This window comes from Ictidomys tridecemlineatus, chromosome 4, assembly GCF_052094955.1.
Source record: "Ictidomys tridecemlineatus isolate mIctTri1 chromosome 4, mIctTri1.hap1, whole genome shotgun sequence".
NCBI classification, from domain to species: Eukaryota; Metazoa; Chordata; class Mammalia; order Rodentia; family Sciuridae; genus Ictidomys; species Ictidomys tridecemlineatus.
In genome coordinates, this window is record NC_135480.1 from 186,832,390 (window position 1) to 186,852,668 (window position 20,279).

Consider the following 20,279-nt stretch of genomic DNA (forward strand, 5'->3'; position numbering starts at 1 on the left):
TAGGCTGGAGTTGTGGCTCAGTGGCAGAATGCTTGCCTCGAACATGTGAGGCACTGGATTCGATCCTCAGCACCACATAAAAAGAAATAAACAAAATAAAGATATTTTTAAAAAATAAATTAATTAATTAAAAGGGCTGGGGTTGTAGCTCACTCTCCTGGGTTCATTCCTCACTACCACCAAAAGAAAAAAAAAAAAAAGGTGGGGAGGAAGGAGATTAGACGATAGAAGAGAAGGCTGTTCAACCATGGAGACAGAGATTAGAGTGATGAAACCGCAGGCTGAGGAATGCCAGCAGCCAGCAGAAAGAAGTTAGAAGAGGAAAGAAATGTTTCTAAAGTAATCAGCCCTTGCCAACACTTCAGTTTTAGCTCCATAAGATTCAGTTCAGGCTTCTGGCCTCCAAACTATAAGAGAACGCATTTGTGTTGTTTTTAAGTGACTAAATTTGTAATACTTTGTTGCAGGAGCCATAGAGAACAAATGCAAGCCTTGCTGAATGACAGTGGTTCCAGAACATTTCCTACCGGTCTTTCTTCTAAGGTTGCACTCTTTTTTTCCAGGAGATGCCTCCCAATACCCTTTGTTTGCTTACGTTTACCACTTTGTCTTAGTCAGTTCAGGCTGCTATCACAAATTACTGCAGACTATCAGCTTGAATAGCAGAAATGTATTACTCATAGTTGTGGAGGCTGGGTATTTGGAGATCAAGGTGACAGCAGGGTTCAGTTCTGGTGAGGACCCTCTTCCTGGTTCAAAGATGGATGACTTCCTGCTGTATCCTCACATGGTGGAGAGCAGATAGAGGAAGCAAACTCTCTTTTGTCTCTTCTGTTGACACTTTTCCCATCATGACTCCTCCTTTGTGATCTGATCGTTCCCTGTAGGCCCCATATCCAAATGTCACCACACTGGGAATTAGGGTTTCAGTATATGAATACTGAGAGGAAACAAGCATTCATCCCATAGCATTCCTCTTTAAGACTCAACTTCAGTATTATTGCCTGCTTTCCTGATGGCCCTAGGAGTGGGGGAAGGACCCCTGCTCCAGGTTTGGATTCCATACAGGCTTTTCCATACCACTGCATTCACCACGAGGTACTGTCATGGTGTTACGTGGCTGACTTCCCAACTAGGCTCTGAACTCCTTAGAGTTAGAAATCAAGAACTGTTCTTCTTGGAGTCTTCTAGGTGTGGCTATCTAGTAGAGGGATGGGCATATGAGAGTCTTCAGTAAACAATTATTAAATGAATGAGTGGTTGGAGCTTCTGGATGCAGGTAACTTTCCCAGTTACTCAAATCTATTCCAGTTCTCTTTCAGTTTATCTGCTGGCCCTTATACCTGGATGGAGCCTCCAAAATTTCCAAGTCCAACAGAAGCTAGGGTTGGGTCTGGCAACTAAGCTACCCACTGAAGATATTGCAAAATAAATATCAGAGGAAACAACTATAATACCAAACAAGGACAAAATGTTTGGGGTTTTGTGATGAGGATTAGGGGCTGTAATGCAGAATGTGGTGGTGCCTAATTCTTTTATAACACATGATCTTCTCAACCTAGTCCCAAAAGAACTGGTAGCTCAGCTTCTGCATTTTATACTTTCTAAACCTCCCAGATGACTCACTAGGCTCTTCAAATGAAGTCTATTTATTCTTAAGATATAATATGATTTAGTTGGCAATAAGGCTCCTAATTGAAATTCTTAGAGATAGCTATGTGCAATTAACCAACGGATATGCTCGAAATGGGATTACAGACCTCCACTTAAAACTTGATAAGGTATTAAAATGAAGCTATGAACATGAATTTACTTTGCACATGGCTCCTCTATAGGGATTTTTACCTGACTACAACAATGTGATCTTCCTCTTGGTCAGACAAGACAGGCTGCTATCTTCTCCACAGTCTGCAGATTCAGAGAGCCTTGAGGGAGACTTAGCAGTGAAAGGATTTAAAACAAAGAAACGGAAAAACAAAAAATGCAGAGCAAAGCAATACAGAATTATAAACTAATTTTAATTACATCAACAGGAAGAAGTTCAAACTATGTTGAGAATTTATATTTTAAATCTCGTTAATATATTCTGACAGTAACATAATCCTCTAAAGATAAAAGTATGATAGCAAAGGGACAGAATAATCATTAGGCAGCATTTAGGAGTATTGTTACCATTACTTTACATAAATAGAAATCCATGTCTTTTTAGTAATTAATGTACCACATTGTCTGAGTAAAAATTCACATAGAACAGGCTTATAAATATACATTTATATGTAATCTCAAAATCAATCACAATTGAACATTTGGTACACAATTATTATAAAACAAATATAACCCATCAATGTCTATTTAAAGGCATAGTTTTTACAAAATAGTATTTTCTAGACAGTCTCAAAAAAGTATATTAATACTCCCAGATCCCAGATTGTTCCAGCACATCAACACATCAGGGGGAATAAGGCATGTGGCGAAGCTGTGTCACTCATCCAGGTGACCAGGACATTCTAGGTGATGAAACAGTAAGGACTCTAGTGACCTGGGCAAATGCCACACCACTGCAGTACCCCATAACCTCAATGAATTGATTATTCTCCAGAAGAATCAAACTGAATAGTTTTTCACCTAATAGCAAATATCCAGGAGAAAAGTAACAACATTTAACCAAGCAACAGTGTATTTTTAAGGGAAAAAATCCCCCCAAATCTTAATGAGTCACAAAGTTTTAGTCACCTGACATATTTAAAATCACATTGGCTTAGCTACTATTTTCATGAAAAAGAACTTATATGCAAGTCATCATTAAATATAAAAACAAAGAAATCCAACTTGAAACTAAATAATTTTCTAATTAAATAAGTGAATCAGGAGGCTAATTAAATATGAAGCATGTATAGGTTGCATCGACATGCCAATTACCTAACACTAGTCTTGGTTTCTTCACTAACGGTACAGAAAAGTCAGTCAAGTTCAACAATGATACTTTATACGCTCTTAACAATTCATATAATATTGAATGGAAGAGGCAAGCCTTGTTACAGGAATCCTTTCTATACACTAAATTGCTATAAACTCAAGGGTAGGTTACCCTGTAATACACATAATGCTTTATCTCATGGGTTTTAAAGTATTCATGAGATCAGAAACAAAAACAGCCCTGATAAAGACCTTTAAACGCTCATATATATGCATTTATGTATAAACACACCCACACCCCTTCAGGTATGTACAAATATATATATAAACACACTGAGAACATCAAACTATTCACTAAACATAACCAATTCTGTTTAGAGAGAAAAGATATACAATATATACAATAACAAAGTATACACATCTCAGCATATGGCCTCATGCCCTGGTTCTCAAATATTTTCCATTACATAAGGTAGATGCCATGTCACATGTGTAAAACACTCCTATGGGTGTAGCACATGTTGATAAAACTTAAATTACTTCAGGGAAATAAATCACTCTGACACATTGAAATCATCACTGTGAAGGGCAGTTCAGTAGTAAAAGTTGCTCATGATTGCCACAGCTTGGGTAAAATACGTAACTTACCCAGCTCTCTGCTTTACTGCCACCTACCTGTTTTACATCAAATCCAGAAAAAAATATTAGAATAAAGTGCATGGGAATATCATTATGCCATTTATTTATTTATTTCGGTACAGGAGATTGAACCCAGGGACACTTTACCACTGAGCTATATCCCAGTCCTAATTATCTTTTGTGTGAGGACAGGGTCTTAACTAAGTTACCCAGGCTGGCCTCGAACTTTTGATCCTCCTCTCTCAGCCTCCCAAGTAGCTAGGATTACAGCTGTGGGTATCATTCTTGGCTATGCCATTTATTTATAGCAATAAATCAACTATAATTTATTTTTAAAATGAGCTATTCAATATTTTTATAGTAAGCCTGTAATAAATTGTTGGCCATATAATTTACCACAGATCATGATACACTGCTGTGTTCCTGACCAACAGCAAGTGTGGGAAAACCATAGTACACAAGCCAAACCCAGCCTGCTTCCTGTTTTTATTCAGCCTGCAAAGTTAAGAATGGGTTTCACAATTTTAAAGGGCTTTTAAACATCAAAAGAACATTTGTGACACGTGAAAATGATATGAAATTCAAATTTCTGTGTCAATTAAGTTTTGTTGGAACACGGCCATGCTCATTTATTTACATGCTGTCTATGGCAGAATGGAACAGCTGAGTGAGACACAGAGTGCAAGGTTGAAAATACTTACAGCCCAGCTACCCAGAAATTTATCAAACCCTGGCTAGAGCTAAGTGGTAACCTCAGTGGTAATATCTATTAAGACAAAATCCTAATATAGATATTAACCTTTAATACAGAAATAGCAGTAAATCCCATCTAGGATAGATGGAAATTCATCCCTAACTTGTCCAAACTTTCTAAATTCTTTAATGACAAAAGGCAACCCAACACAATTAAATATAGCTCCTACATTTTATCTGAAATCGTGTTTATAAATTCACCTTTGAGACTAGAGTAGAGCAATAAAAGGGCATCGGAGACAGGCCTGGTGACACCGTCTATAATCCCAACTTTTGGGGAAGCTGAGGCAGGAGGATCACAAGTTCAAGGTCAGCCTCTGCAATTTAGCAAGGCCTCATCTCAAAATAAAAAAACAAAAAGTGAGGGGGATATAACTCAGTGGTAGAGCACCCCTGTGTACAATCCCCAGTAGCACAAAAAATAAAAAGGTCATTCCAAGCGAGGATATAGATTTAGGTTTTAGGCAGGTGACTTTTTAAAATAAACTAAGATAAATACATTCGTCCCATTTTGCCTAATGTGTATAGTATTTTTTAATTTAATTTTTAATTTAATTTTTTTAAAAAATTCATTCTGGGACTGGGGTTGTAGCTCAGTGGTAGAGCAATTGCCTGGCACATGTGAGTCACTGAGTTTTATCCTCAGCACCACATGAAAAAATAAATAAATAAACTTTTTTTAAAAATGCATTCTACTGTCATATTTAACTAATTAGAACAATTTTTTTTAATTGTGAGAAAAAAAAGCACTAAAACGACTGGTAAAGTAATCAAAATGTTTTTAAGCAGGAAAGAAAGTTGATACAAAATAAAATGTACTTCTTTCCCCAATATAACTATAAATAGTCCTCCTATTCAATGTAAATTACTAAAATGGAAAAAAAAAGGCACCTAGTTCAGTTGAATATGGGTAGCAGGTTTCACTGAATAAAACTTTTAGTGAATCCACATGAAGGTGCAGGAAATCCTCACTCCCCCAGTGCCTTTGCTGTTCCCTTGTAATATAAATGTATGGATTAAATGCTCTCTAAAGTCCTTACCAGCTGTGGTGATTTATGCCAAATGACTAGCCTCATTTTTTTTTCATCTGTAAAATTGGATTAATAATTGAATCTTCCTATGGTCGTGAGGATTAAATGGGTTAATCCACATAAAGTGCTTAGAACAGCACTAACCACATTCAGCTATTTACAATTATTCCATTCAGGCATTTGGGGAAAAAAAAAAAGAATAGAAGGAATCAGTCTATAGAGTTTTAATTTTAGCATGTCTATCAACTGATGATTCTCTGAGATGATGGATAAATACTATTCTGCCTCCCTAGTCTGTGTGAATTTTTACTTCTGCACAATGATTATTGTGTTAAAATGTCAACTAGGCTGGATGTAGTGGTATGCCTCTAACCCCAGTAACTCAGGAGGCTGAGGCAGTAGAATCACAAGTTCAAGGTCAGCCCAGGCAAATTAGCAAGAACCTGTATCACAATAATTTTTTTAAAGGGCTGGGAATGTAGCTCAATGGTAGAGTATTTCATTTGTAGGATCCTCTAGGTTCAAAACCCAATTCTGTGGGGAGCCGAGGAGTCAACTAATGTTCACTGTAGGCAAATTATTAGCTCTGTTATTAAGGATCTTCCCATTTCTGTTTCAAAAGACAAAGTTCAGCTGGGCATGGTGGTGCACACCTGTAATTCCAGCAGCTTGGGAGGCTGAGGCAGGAGGATCACAAGTTCAAAGTCAGCCTCATCAAAAGCGAGGCACTAAGCAACTCAGTGAGACCCTGTCTCAAAATACAAAATAGGGCTGGGGATGTGGCTCAGTGGTCGAGTGTCCCTGAGTTCAATCCCCAGTACCAAAAAAAAAAAAAAAAAAGTTCAGCATTTGATAAAAGAATAATTTGTGGTTTGATTGAAGACAGAAGAATAAAAAAATGTTGGTAAAGTATATGAAATACGTGTCTTTTGAACCAAAGATGATATGCTGTCACACCATAGTTTCACCTATTTATTTTTTTCCACGTATGTTTGCTGAGTAGTTACTGTGCAGCAGTGTCTGCTCAGTGATGAGTAATGAGAAACAGACCCTGCATTAGGGAATCAGCAGGGAGGGCAAAGTCAGTGATTAAAATGAAATATGGTGAGTGTTATGAGGAGGAAGCCCCTGGAGGCTATGGGAGCACTGGGTAGGGACCTAACCTACGTCCAGGGGACTGGAGGAAGAAGTAACTAAGGTGAGACCTGAAAGATGAGTGGCTGTTCTTCATACACAGGAGGCAAAGAGTGAGTGAACATGGGACGTGTGACAGAGTAGGCAGATCTGAAGAACCCAGAGTCCTTCAGTCTTGCTGGGACTTAGTGATGGAGAGCAGCAGGGGATGATAGCAGAGCTCACCAACTTTGTGTTTTACCTTTGGGCAAGGAGAAGTCACTGGAAGTGTTAAGCATAGACATGCAAAACCAAAAGCAAAGGAGTGAATTAGTGAAATAAGTAGTTTGGTTTGAAATGTAAGTGGAAGGAATCTCCACTCATTTTTTCCCTGCCTGCTACTCACTGAAGTCTCTTTTTTGTTTTAATCTATTTATAGATCAATTATTATACACATAAGAGAGTGAAATACAAAAATATTTGCCTTCTTATTTACAATGTGGGTTCCCGCATACTCAATATCCTTACTCCTAAACAACCATTAGAGCTGAGAAGGTGACACACAGGCCAGGCTCAGCCACCACCACCGAGGAAGGGCTTATTGTGGTCTTGGTAGTCAGGTGTAGTCATGGGCTTAAATCTGGAGCTCCATCGTTCACCTGATGTCATTTTATTTCTCCCTGTCTGCAATGAGGGGTGTTTCTCCTCTATCTCTTGGAAGCCCTTGCTAACTGTGAGATGTCCCAAAGCATCAAGGTCTTCCTTCTTTTGGTTCAGGCCCAGAAGAATGTGAAAGCTTTCCCCACAGGCAGCCTTTCACCTCTGACATAAATCTCAAAGGTGGCTTTAGAGATCACAATCTCCAGTGCGATTTAAACACAAAGTCGCAGCCAGCAACTGGGGCAAGTCAGAGGACTCTAGAACACCATGAGGAAGAGCCTCTCAGTAGTGTGACTGTGCCCACGGACCCCTCTTGTCTAGTGGGCGGTTAGCACAGACATTAGGAACAAAGGTATACTTGGGCTTCTTTTTAAAAAAGAAACACGTTACATCAAGGCATTGTTATGAATGATGCTGACTGCCAGACCAATTCACAAGCCTGAACATTTTGAAGGAATACTTTGGGTGAATTCATTTTATGGGTCATTTTCCCATTTTCTAATTTTAAAAAAAATCTTTTTTTTTATTGGCTCCAAATCTCTAAAATCCCCCCCCAAATATTCATATAGTATTAAAATGACTTAAATTTTTAGTAAGATAATTTGTCTATTATAACACATACCTAATCATGCTGACATACTTAATCATGTCTGTTAACAACGCATACTTTAATGCATGCTGACTTCGACAACAGAATTGGCAATAAGAACAGATGAATACCTTCATTTACAAAATATAATAGTAGAATAGTCCAAATTCTAACTAAGAATACACATTTTTTTAACCATTAAAATGATTTGGCATCAGGAACATTCACAGTTCTGTTTGTAACCTTTTTCAAACAGCTATTAAAAATGTTTGCTTATAGCTACACTGTGAGAAGAAATCAAATAGGTATGAACAATTTTCATATTATTGTAACCTTCCCCATCCTTCCCATCAACTGTGTACACATCTAAAAGCACTTATGTTCTACAGAAATTTGCTCAAAAGACTGACCGTGAACTCCCGATACCCAGGGAGGTTCTCTTTAGTAATACTCAAGGTAACTCTCTTGGGCTGTAATACTCAGTAAAGATTGTCCAGAGACATGATTTCTGTGCCTAGCTCTTCTCTACCTTGCTAAGTGTTATTTAACCAAATAACCAAGGTACATGGCATGTGAGTCATAAATGAGCAGCTTTTCTGGATCTCAAATCTTGCTAAGATGGTCATTTTAATTTTTCATCAAGCCAACACAGAGATCTTGTGAGACTCAAATAAGAAAACATATTTGAAATTGTTTACAAAAGTTTTAAGTACTTCCCAAAAGTAGGATCATTATTAAACAACCCTCTTTGACTACAAAAGAAGTTTATTCTTTCTTCCAAAAAGCTGAAATCATGAGTTTTTAAATAACAGAAGCTAAAATTATACTGGATATTTTTTTTAAAAATATGTTTATACCAAAGACTTTCCAATCCATTGACTCTGCTGGCCTTGCAGCTATGGCTAAGGGGTTCCCATCAATAAGTAGAAGGTCAGGGCAACAATGAGAAGCAAGCAGAACGGAGATGAGAAGGTCTGATAGGCAGCTGACGGCATAAAAATGTCTTCATACTTGTAAATACTGACAACGCGCTCTGAAGCCGGTGGAGAGTCTATGTCATGGCGGGTGATAGAGCCTTTAAGAAAGAAATAGAAGGGGAGGAGCAACTGAAAAAAAGTACAGATTTAAAACAGTATAGGAAAGCAACAGAAAAAGTAAAGACAAGCCTTCAGTGTGCAACGTGCACACAGTGATTGTAACCATCTGGAATCAGGATCACCATCAGAATTCTCTATAATTTATTATGAGGAACACAGAAATCAGCTAAATTTATCCAAAAATGACTGGCTCCTATTAATCTTCTCCCCTCCTTTAACAGATCAATGGTATTGGTCTGTCTGTGGCTTCTCTGTTTTAGGGCTGCTATTTAGACACCGTAGTATGAAAACATGCTTAACCCCAATTGCAAAAGGTGAATGTGAGTTTCATCTTTAATGCCTTTCATCTTCTTAGCAACAGGATTCCAAACAGCAAAGGCTACTAATTTTTTCCTCTCAAATCTCTCTTATGTGTGAGTCATCCATAACTCCTGGTGACACAGCAGTCTCCCTTAAGGTGGTAGCCCTGCAGGACCTATAGAGGCAGCGTGCCTCAGCGGAGCCAGAGTGGGTACATGTCCATGTGAGTCTGTGTGTCTGTCTGGCAGAGTAGGGAAGAATGGTGCAGAAAGTAAGAAGACTAAGATACCAAACAAGTCTGGGGGTGGAAAACTTTATGACCTAATTACAAGAGGGCAGAAGGAAAGGCTGTGTTATAAAAGATTGTTAACGGCTGAGGGTGTAGCTCAATGGTTCAGCACTTCCCCCACATCCCCTGGACCCCATCCCTGGTACCACAATAAATGAACACATACATATACACATGCATACATAAAAGATGATTAATAAGCAGGGTGTGCATCCATAGCCCCAGCCACTGGGGAGGCCAAGGTAGGAGGACCGCTTGAGCCCAGGAGTTTGAAGCCAGCCTAGGTAACACCTGAGACCCTATCTCTTAAAAAAAAGAGATGTAACAAGCTGAAGTTGATTAGAAATGAATGACCTTCTGAAAAATCCAAATGAAACTTGGGTTAGAGAAACTAAGCCATATGAACTCAGTGCAGAAATCTCTTTTTAACTAAGGCTCAAGTGAGGGTTTTTAACATAATCACTACTAGGGAAGCCCAGCCAAACTTGACATGTGAAGTCTACTCCAGCCCTGGCTCCTGTCAGCACAAACACCTAGAGTCGGCACAGAGATTCTCCCTTCCACAGGGCCCCCTCAGCTCTCCTACTTAACCTCACCTCATTGGTCACCTGCATGGGCTCCTAAACTTAGCAGAGCACCTCTGGCCTCCCTTGGGATAAATCTAATCCACACCCTTTCCATCCTTAGCTCAGTTTATCCCTGCTCAGAGAATGGAAAGAATTTGGCCACTATAAGGGCATTACAAGGGCATTCAGGAAACAAGAGGAGCCCAAATGTGTACACAGAGCAGGAATGTGCCTGTTGTGCTAGAGAAGAACAGAAGACTTTTTTAAAAAAATATTTTCAGCTGTAGATGGACACAATACATTTGTTTTATTTACTTATTTTTATATAGTGCTGAGGATCGAACCCAGTGCCTCACACAAGCTAGGCAAGTGTTTTATCACTAAGCTACCAGCAAAGCCGGAGCCCAAGTCTTGGAAGAGCTTATCAGGAAAAGCCAGATGGACTCAGAGAGGACTTTGAACATCAGGCTAGGATGCCAGACACCTAGGAAGATGACCCTCTGCAAATGCAGTAGTGCCCCGATCTGTGTTTTGTATTCTGTGGCTTCAGTTGCCCATAATTACTCAGGGTCCAAAAATACAGGAAAAGATTTAAGATATTTTGAGAGAGAGTGAAAGATCACATTTATATAACTCTTATTACAGTATATCATTACAATTATTCTATTTTCTATTATTATTGTTGTTAATCTCTTATGGTGCCTAACTTATGAATTATGTATAGGGAAAAGCCTGTATATACGGAGTTTCTGGTATCCAGCAGGGATCTTGGAACACAGTCCCTGCAGATAAGTGAGGAATACTGTACAGCACTTTTCAATTTATAAAGCCATTTCAAATGCTTGTTTTTATTTAATCCTTTCAATAATCCTAGGAAGCAGGTATTATTATTATCCCCACTTTAGATATAAGGAAATGAAGTTCAGATTTTAGATAATAGGCTAAATATTATATAGCTATACCAAGGGCAAAATCAATACTCAAACTCAAATATTTTAGGCTTCAAATCCCACCACTTTAAATGAGTTCATTTCTCCAGACTGAGATATAATTTATTTCCCAGGGTACTGGAAGTACTTGAAGGCATCATTGCAGATCCACTGTTGGTAATATGGGGAAATCAGCAAATGAAGAAGGTGTCACATATGGTGAGAGGCTTCTAAGTGTTTTCCCACCTGGCAACAGGCAAAGAAATGTGGGTCATGCCATCTCCAAAATGATCAATGCACACAAACTGATGGAAACAAAACAAGATCAGATGAAGCAAGGAAGAGTCGCCAGGCGCACAGTGAAGAAAGGTGCTGTCACCGGGAGCCAGAGTGAGTTCTCTGCACCAGGACTGCAAACCAAAGCCACCCTCTCCCAGTCAGGCCACTAGCCTGGTCAACCAGGAAGAAAGCTCAAGACACCGTGTCACTGGACTTCAGTGGTCTCTAAAGGGTCTTGTGGTGTTCTTGGATCTCTCCTGGAGAAACGCTGAAGAGCCTTCCCTACTAAAGTGAGGTCATCCATGGATCAGCATCTCCAGGAAGTTTGTTAGAAATGCAGAAGCTCAGGCCACACGCCAGACCTGCAGGAGACTGCATCTTAACACTACAACCAGGGAATTCCTATGCATACGAATATTTGAGGAGTAACAGGCTACATTATAGGGTAATTTGGTGGATTCGTGACCACCAGAAGAGTCACAAAGGGACCAGTAATGAAATACTTGCTGTCAAGCTCCAGACAACTCTCCCAAAGCCCTTTCCTTCAATACTTTTCTCTTCCAAGGATGAGTTAAGGGCAAGCACTAACTGGAGTCAGACAGCCAGGACTGGATTTCAGTTCTTCCACCAGTTAGGGGCATTGCCTTGAGTAAATTTCTAAATCTCTCAAAAATGAGAATAACAATATCTAAACCTCTGTAGGATGTGGTGAGGAAAAAATGGATTTGTTGTGAGGATTAATTAATAGCCCACACCCGCCACAGGGAAGACACAGGACCTATTTGTTAAGCACACAGCCCACCCTGCGCCAGCTAGCTTGTCCTTGCGGCTTGTCATTTGTCTGTGCGTGTCATAAGACTGTGCTAACCTACTAAAGTAGGGGTTGCCTCTCCTGTTTCTTTTGTATTATTCAAAGTGCTTACATCTCTTGCTTACACAGTGTGACTTCAATTCATAATGAACACAAGCACAGTTGTGTCTGGTGCTTAATGTGGAGGCTGAAATATAAGCTTACCCTGAATGGCTGGGCCCCAGGCAAATAGGTAATACCAACTCAAATGCAGATCCACTATCGTCTCATCTCTGGGAACATTCACAGGACGTTTGAACCGGCAGGTGACACGATTGTTCTCGAAAACTCCTTCTTCATCTCTGGCAGGATTTCTCTGAATCTCTTTTGCCCACTGGCCCACGTTATAGAAGTGCTGTATGCGGACCCTGCCATTGTCGTCGTGGACACAGGCCATGACATCGTCACCACCCTGACACGGAAAATGAGTAAGATGATAAAGTCGACGGTTTGTCTTTTGGGTACATTTCACTCAGAAATATACAGTCCATCCCTTCTGTAACTTTAAATTCCATCAAAAAAATTATTTGAGGCTGGGGGGCGTTGTTTGTGATAGACAAATGCTTAGCTAATGTCCAGGGTGGGGGGGGTCAATTACCAGCAGAAAAAAAAAATCATTTCAAATGCCATTAAAAAATTTGAACCAAGTGACTGAAGTCAGCATCACCATAACTGACATCAAGTGCCTCCTGATGCACATAGGTACATTATCACCTATGTACAAGAAATTTTCTTGCCTAAAACATATCATCTAATCTAATAATGAGAAAACAATCAGACACACCCAAATCGAAGATCACTCTGTAAAAAGAAAAAAGAAAAACTAGTCTATAATCTTCAGAAGGGTTGTTATGAAAGACTCCACAAACAAATTAATTATTAGTTAATTAATAAGTTGCTGAGGCTGGCTTTGGACTTGTGATCCTCCTGCCTCAGCCTTCCAAGCCACTGGGATTACAGACCTGTGTCACCGTCCCTGGCCTGAGCCTCCTAATCTTAATAGCCCTGCCATTCCAGGGACCTCTTCCTGTCCCTCCTCATGGGAGCCAGCTTCTGGGCAGGACCACACCTGCCGTTTCTCCAGACACCACAGTGGGAGAGAGGTACCCCCTGCATTTGTACCCATGGAGTCTTACCAGATGCATCCACTGTCCTACTGCCTGGACTGGAACCGGTGGAGGCTCATTCTGCTGGTGACTGCGAGAAGAACAAAACTACCAGGGTGGCCACCCGCTGACACTGCCCCCTCAGTCTCTTTGTATCCTGTAGCACCAGCCTTAGCAAATCCCATCCCTACTGGTTTCAACATCCAAAACCGGAGCCCTCCTCACCATCACCACGGCTGGAACCCTGGTATGAGACACCCTCACAGTAGGCAAGGTGAAGAAAAGCAGGCAGGTCCTCTAGCCGATGGCAGCCATGGTGCAAAGGCCCAGGAGCCTGAGAAAGTCCGATGGTGTTGCACTTTAGATATGTGGTGTCCCCCAAAAGCTCATGTGTGACACAGGGCAAGAAGGTTCAGAGGTGAAATGATTGGGTTATGAGAACCTTAACCTGATCAGTGAATTAATGCCCTACTGGGGATTCATTGGGTGGTAACTGGAGGTGGGTAGGATGGGGCTGGATGAGATGGGTCATTGGGGACATGCCTTAGCGGTATATATTTTGTATCTGGGGAGTGGAGTCTCTCTACTTCCTGATCATCATGTAAGCCACTTCCCTACACCATGCTCCTTCACCGTGAATTTCGGCCTCACCTTGAGCCCCAAGGAATGGAGCCAGCTGTCTATGGATGGAGACCTCTGAAACCATGAGCTTTCCAAATAAACTTTTCCTCCTCTAAAATTATTCTTGTCAGGTCTTTTGGTCCCAGGAGTGAAAAAGCTGACTAAAGCAGATGGTTTGGGAAGGAGCCTGGCACGGTGGCGGGGCTCAAGAAGAAAGAGGAAGGAAATCAGCTGAGCCATGGAGGCGAAAGAGACCACGGCCTGGCCTTCCAATGCCTGCCTGTACCTGTCAGTCCTTCCTAAGGTCCGGGTGTTTTCTGGCCAGTGGATATTTTGAAAGACTGAATTGTTGGACCCAATTCTCCACTGCCCTGTGGCAGATTCATGTAGACGTCTTTTTGCAAAGTCTCTCGGTAGGGACAGTGCACTTTCATTCCAAGGTTGGCTGTGTGACTTGCTTTGTGCAATGAAAAGTGTAGCCGCTGTGATATAAGCAGAGATCTGTGGCTGGGACACTGTCATAGAATAGGCACATTTGGTCTCTGCGCCTAGTTCCCAGCACACAACTTATTAAAAAAAAAAAAATACTTGAAATCTCTGGAGTGCTAAGAGTGTTTTTTTGTATGCTAATGAGATGACTAATAGCTGGGACCCCTACACAGCTTCAGGAGTAGGGCTGGTCATCAGAAAAATCAAGGCATGATGACTAGAGGATTGGGACTTTCAGTCCCCCCCCCCCAGCTTCTGGTTAGAACTGATCACTACAGGCCAATGATATCATCATTGATATTTATATAATGAAGCCTTCATAAAAACCCAAAAGAAGGGGCTAGGAATGTAGCACAGGGGTAGAGCACTTGCCTAGATGGAATAAGTGCTGGATTTGATTCCCATCACTGTAGAAAATAAAACAAAACAAACAAGCCCCCAAATAACAGGGTCTAGATGAACTTCTAGATGCTGAGTACACGGAGGGAGATGCATGCCCAGGAGGCAAGGAGCTGTTCACCCCTTCCCCATACCTTGCCCTAGATGTCTCTATACATGGCCGTTCATCTGTATCCTTTGCAATATCCTTTATAATAAATGGAGGTTATAGGTTTTGATCTAAAATGTCACCCAAAGGCCTTTATGTGAGAGGCCTGGTTCCCACCCTGTGGTGTTATTAGAAGATGGCAAAAACTTTAAGAGGTGGGGGTCTAGGGGCAGGAAGTTAGTTCACTGAGCACATGCCCTTGAATGAGACATTGGGACCCTGGCCTCTTTTGGTCTCCCCCTTGCTTCCCTGCTGCCATGAAGCAAACAGGATTCCTCTAGCTCATGCTCCTCACCATGATGTACTGCCTGGCTGCAGGTTCAAAAGCAAGCGTGAAATGATAACCTCTGAAACCATGAACCAAAATAACCCTTTTCCCTTTACACACTGATGACCTCAGGTAGTTTGTCACATGAATGGAAAGCTAACACAATAGGTAAATGTAAATAAAGTACTCAGGGTTCTATGAGGTTACTCTAGCAAATTAATGAAACTTAAGGAGAAGGTTGTGGAAACTATGATTTACAGTTCCCACAGTTGTATAGTTCCCAGGTATCAGAAGCACAGGTTATAACCCAGGATTTGAAACTGGCATCCAAAGTGGGGGCTGTCTTTTGGGACTGAGCCTTCAATCTGTGGGATCTGATGCTACCTCCAAGCAGATGTGTCAGAAATTGAATTGTTAGAGGTCATCTATCTGGTATCCACTGGAGGATTGCTTGGTGTGGGGGAACAAAGCCCCCCATACATTTGGTAACACTGTTGAGTGGATGAGGAGAGAGAAAAAGCAGTTAGAATTTTCCTCTTGCGATGGCTCGTCACTTCTGCTTCTGCCATGAAAAATCATGCCCCTATGGCGGTTCCTTCTAGGTTGACTAGAGAAAACCTGAATCCATCCCACCAACTGCAGCCAAGTGTAGCTGAACCCTACTTAAAATGGGCTGAACCCCAGACACACCACACATCTATGAGCAAGAAATAAATGCTCACTAGTGTAAGATATTCAGTTCCAGAGGCTCTTCCTGTAGCATCACTGTGGCTATAGCTGAGATGACTGGAGCCACAAGACACTTTCATATGCTAACAATCAACCTTTGCCCTTAAGTGAGCTTGAAAGTTTTTTTTTTAACTTGCAACTAATATAATCGTTCTACTGCTTGGATCAATTTATATGCTTCCTAAATCTAAAGAAACTCAGCAAACTAAAGAGAAAAAAAAAAGCAGATTCTATCATAATTTGCATCTTACCATTTTCTTGTCTGAAGAGAATCCAACTGCTACCCAGCCATCTGTGTCTGCGCTCAGCTCAAATTCCACATCAGCCCCAATCATCCGGTAGCTAAGGAAGTAGTCACAGGTCTCTGCGTTACAGCCTGGTTTCCCATATCTAGAGGATGTGTCAAAAGAGACATTATTGGGCTGGGGTTGTAGCTCAGCAGTATAGCACTTGTCTAGCACGTGTGAGGCCCTGGGTTCGATCCTCAGCACCATATAAAAATAAATAAAATAAAGGTATTGTGCCCATCTACAACTAAAAAAACATAATGAAAATTTAAAAAGAGACATTATTGCTTCTGCTTATTCACATACAGTAAAAGATAGAATGTTAAGCAATATTACTAAAAAAAAAGGTCTTTGTTTACTGGGGTTTCAAAAACAGTTTTACTCAGGAAGATCCGTGGAGATGATCTGCTCCACTTTACAGACATATAAAATGAGGTCCAGAGACGGAAAGGGGCTTAGCTCAGGCTGCTCAAGGGCAGCAACTGGATGGGAATGTAGGTCTCCAAATTTCTAGCCAGTGTTCTCTGCATTATATTGTAATTTCTCAAACTTTAGGAATTACTGAATTATTTCTGAATTCCTTTAGAGGAAAAAGATTCTTTAAGTTAATAATTTAAACTATTTTTTGTTAATTAAAATGTACACCACTTCTTTTTACTTACAAATTTTTGTAGTTAAAAACAACCCAAATTTAGAAATTAAATATAGATTAAACAAACAGAAAAATCCAGGAACACTAAAATTCCCAGCATTCATATAATGGATGATGTGATTTTACTAAGAGTATACTACTGATGTGTATGTGGTGTGTCTAACTGTACCCTGCAGGGATTTTTGAATGCAGCATGTTATTATGGCAGCCCATTACATGGTGGCTCAACTCCCCAATTTATCTGTTTGACTTGCTGCAAAACCCTCACTTCTACAGTGCACCAAATGAACAAATAACTCATCTGGCATCCATTGAGCCTAAATGCATCATTGATTTATAAAATTTGCCTTTCTTCTGTTGGGCTACTTGGTGGTAATATAATTCCAAAGCCAGACACTAAAACATACAGCTATAAGGTGGTTATCTCAATAGTCAGATTATGCACACCTTCTTTTTAAAGAGCATCATTGAGTTGAAAACACAAATTTAAATAGTCTTACAAAGGATATGTGGATCCTTTAAGAACCAGCAAGCCTCAGTTTGAAGCACACTATTATACCACATTCAGAATGATAGAAAATTATAGCAACAGAGCTGGTTCAGTAATAGATCATGTGTTTAGCTTGCACAAGGCCCTAGGTTTGATCCCCAGCACTGAAAGAAAGAAAGAAAGGAAGAAGGGGAGAGAGAGGGAGGGAGAGGGGATGGCTTGTAGCAAACTAAGCTCAGATGGCAGGTGTGAAGGAACAGGACACAAGGGTGCTGAATTTTGATTGAGGAAGGAAGCAAGAACAACCTAGTACACTGGTAGAAATATCCTGAGCAGTGGAGGAGAAATGTAAGATCAAGGCAACCTGGAACTGGGTTGAAAAATATGAAAAGGGCCAAGTAAAGTTAAAGGAACAAAAAATAAAAACAAGGGCTGGGGCTGGGGCTTAGCGGCAGAGCGCTCACCTAACATGTATGAGGCTCTGGATCCGATCCTCAGCACCACATGAAATAAATAAAATAAAGGTATTGTGTCCAACTACAATTAAAAAATAAATATTAAAAAAATGAAAACAAGTCACTCTTAAACCATCAGGGTGCTAAAGTTCCATTCCTTCTCAAAAGCACCCCCTAATCACCAGAAATTGTACATTACTAACCATCTTCCTCAATACTAGCAGTTTAGATTTTTAAAAGGTAGATTTGAAATGAGTTTGTAATCCAAAGAAAGCTCAAAGCTCCGTATTCATTGTTTTCCCCTTAGACCTTGAACTCTAAAACCTTGAACCACCAAATCAGAACCTCAGTGCAGTGTCCATTAAAACCCTACTAAAGGTTTTAATAGTTTGTTTCAGGAAGCAAAGGGTTCAAAGAGAAAGCTTTTCCAACAAGGCAGCACTGACTAGATGAGAGGTCTGCTGTGCACACCACAGTTTTTTAGCCTAACACAATGTGTCTTGGTGGAACACCCCTAAATAATCATGTGGGCACTCACCGATGCTTGAGTGACAAGCTTACTACAATAATCAATGCTCAGTGACTAGTTTAGCCCTATGTAGAAACCCACAAGTCACGACTATTTATTTGAAAAGGAATTGGGTATTAGACACTTCTATCATTGCTTGATCTTCCCACAGCTCCTACTGAATAAGCACAGACATATTTTGTGTCATGTGAATCTCCCCATTACAGCCTATTGATGAGAAATAGACACTGGGGTCACAGCAGAAATGGAGAACCAGAAATGGAGGTCCAGTGACTAGTGCATGCTACAGCTAAAAAGCTTTTAAACACCGAGTGGCCACTAGAAACACCGTAACTCTAGAAAACACCATAACGGCGGAGGGCAGTGGTGAAAGCCTATAATCCCAGTGGCCTGGGAGGCTGAGGCAGGAGAATCATGAGTTCAAAGCCAGCCTCAGCCACAAAGAGGTGCTAACCAGCTCAGTGAAACCCTAACTCTAAATAAAATATTTAAAGTAGTGCTGGGGGTGCTGGGATTGTGGCTCAGTGGTAGAGCGCTTGCCTAGCATGTGTGAGGCACTGGGTTCGATTTTCATCACCACCTAAAAAATAAGTATATTATGTCCATGTATAACTAAACACATTTTTTTAAAAAATAGTGTTGGAGGTATGATTGCTCCATGGTTGAGTGCCTCTGAGTTCAATCCCCACCCCCGAAAAAAGGAAACACCATAACATTGTAGAAATTATGAAAGGATATGGGCTCCTGATTGGAATAAATTGCATGCAATTTAAATACTACCTTGAGAAGTAAATATAGTTCTTAGATTTAAGGCCATATTTTTCTACCAACCTAAAGCATCCCTTAGTTTTCCCACAGTCTTCCACTTTGATTTTGGCAAATGGATCCACAGGAGGAGCGGTCGGAAAAGCGTAACCTGGAAAGTGAGAAAAAACAGAGATTAGAAAATCCAATATCAACTTTTTCAATGAGAATTAAAGAAATAAATAAAATAAAACTTTTTCTCGCCCACGTCTGATGTGGGCGGTAGAATTTGGGTTTCCTCTGCGTGGAGTGAACTGGCTACAATAGAAAGCTAAGAAAAGAAGGCAGCCAAAAAAAAAAAAAAACCCAGACTACACAGAAAGTAATTTTGGAAAGCGGGGGGGTGGGACAGCTCTTTGACCTTAGAGGTCAAGCTTCCACACTGGGAAGAGAGAGCCCACGAGAGCCGCGTCTGCTTTATTCTATATGGGGGAAACTTCAAAGGTTTTCCATAGAATGTTCTTCTGCCAAATAAGACAGGAGGTGAGCTGTCCAGGTCTAATGGGTTACACCCAATTCCAGAGCTACAAGAGCTGCCCCACTAGTAGAGACAGGGCTAAGAACTCACACCTTGGGCAGTCTACACACGGGAATGCTGGGATCCTTCCCAAGGGGAGACCAAAGTCCCCCATGGCTTAGCACCCAGTAAAAGACCACTCAGGAAGCTTCATAGGTGGCTCCCCACAAGTTTTGACTATTTTCCATTGCGTATGCCTAGCAATGGCTGGGGACTCACAAAGGGCTTTGACTAAGCCTAATCTTGCTCCCTGGGTGTCAGCACAGGGTATGCGCCTCTGGATTCAACCTTACATAGCATCTGGGAATGGGTCTTCTCTTTTCTCATTTAAGGAACTGGAGACACTGAGCAGGGGCACAATTCCATAGAACCACTGGCTTACCACTGTCCCTTGGGAGTTTGAAACCACAGTTCTAATACAGTACACATTCTCTAAAAGAAACAAAAATATCAATACTACCCTTCTATTTTCGATAGTAGGACTTTTCCACTTAAATACATGAAAATAGGATTTTTCCATTCCATTTCTCTGAATTGCTATTTTGCCTTAAGCTGTATATAACACTTCCAGAGATCCTCTAAATCCCTTAAAGACGGTTCCTAGCAATTGTGTATCTTTGTTACAAAATTACTTATTATTATAATACATCAATTACATATGAAAGAATGAGGCCAAGGCAAGGCCTGCCTCCAGTTTATAACCAGCCTCCTAGGCTGAGTACTTCACACGGGAGCTCTGTGTGATTCACCCTGTGTTTTCTGTCCAGCCTAGTG

General features: G+C 40.7%; 1 protein-coding gene across 3 annotated transcripts in view; it reads right to left on the minus strand.

Annotated features, from left to right (window-relative positions):
* Nucleotides 1–1,997: 1,997 nt before the first annotated feature.
* Frrs1l (ferric chelate reductase 1 like) overlaps nucleotides 1,998–20,279 on the minus strand; it is a 34,601-nt gene continuing 16,319 nt past the window's right edge. Inside the window, exons 2-5 of one of the 3 annotated variants that reach the window (XM_005329727.4) lie at nucleotides 19,016–19,100; nucleotides 16,023–16,161; nucleotides 12,177–12,423; nucleotides 1,998–8,776 (exon numbers count right to left, since the gene is read on the minus strand). In XM_005329727.4, the coding sequence (XP_005329784.4) occupies nucleotides 8,604–8,776; nucleotides 12,177–12,423; nucleotides 16,023–16,161; nucleotides 19,016–19,100 (644 nt within the window). In that variant the 3' untranslated portion in view covers nucleotides 1,998–8,603. The other 2 variants (XM_078047936.1, XM_078047937.1) reach the window with 2 other exon arrangements.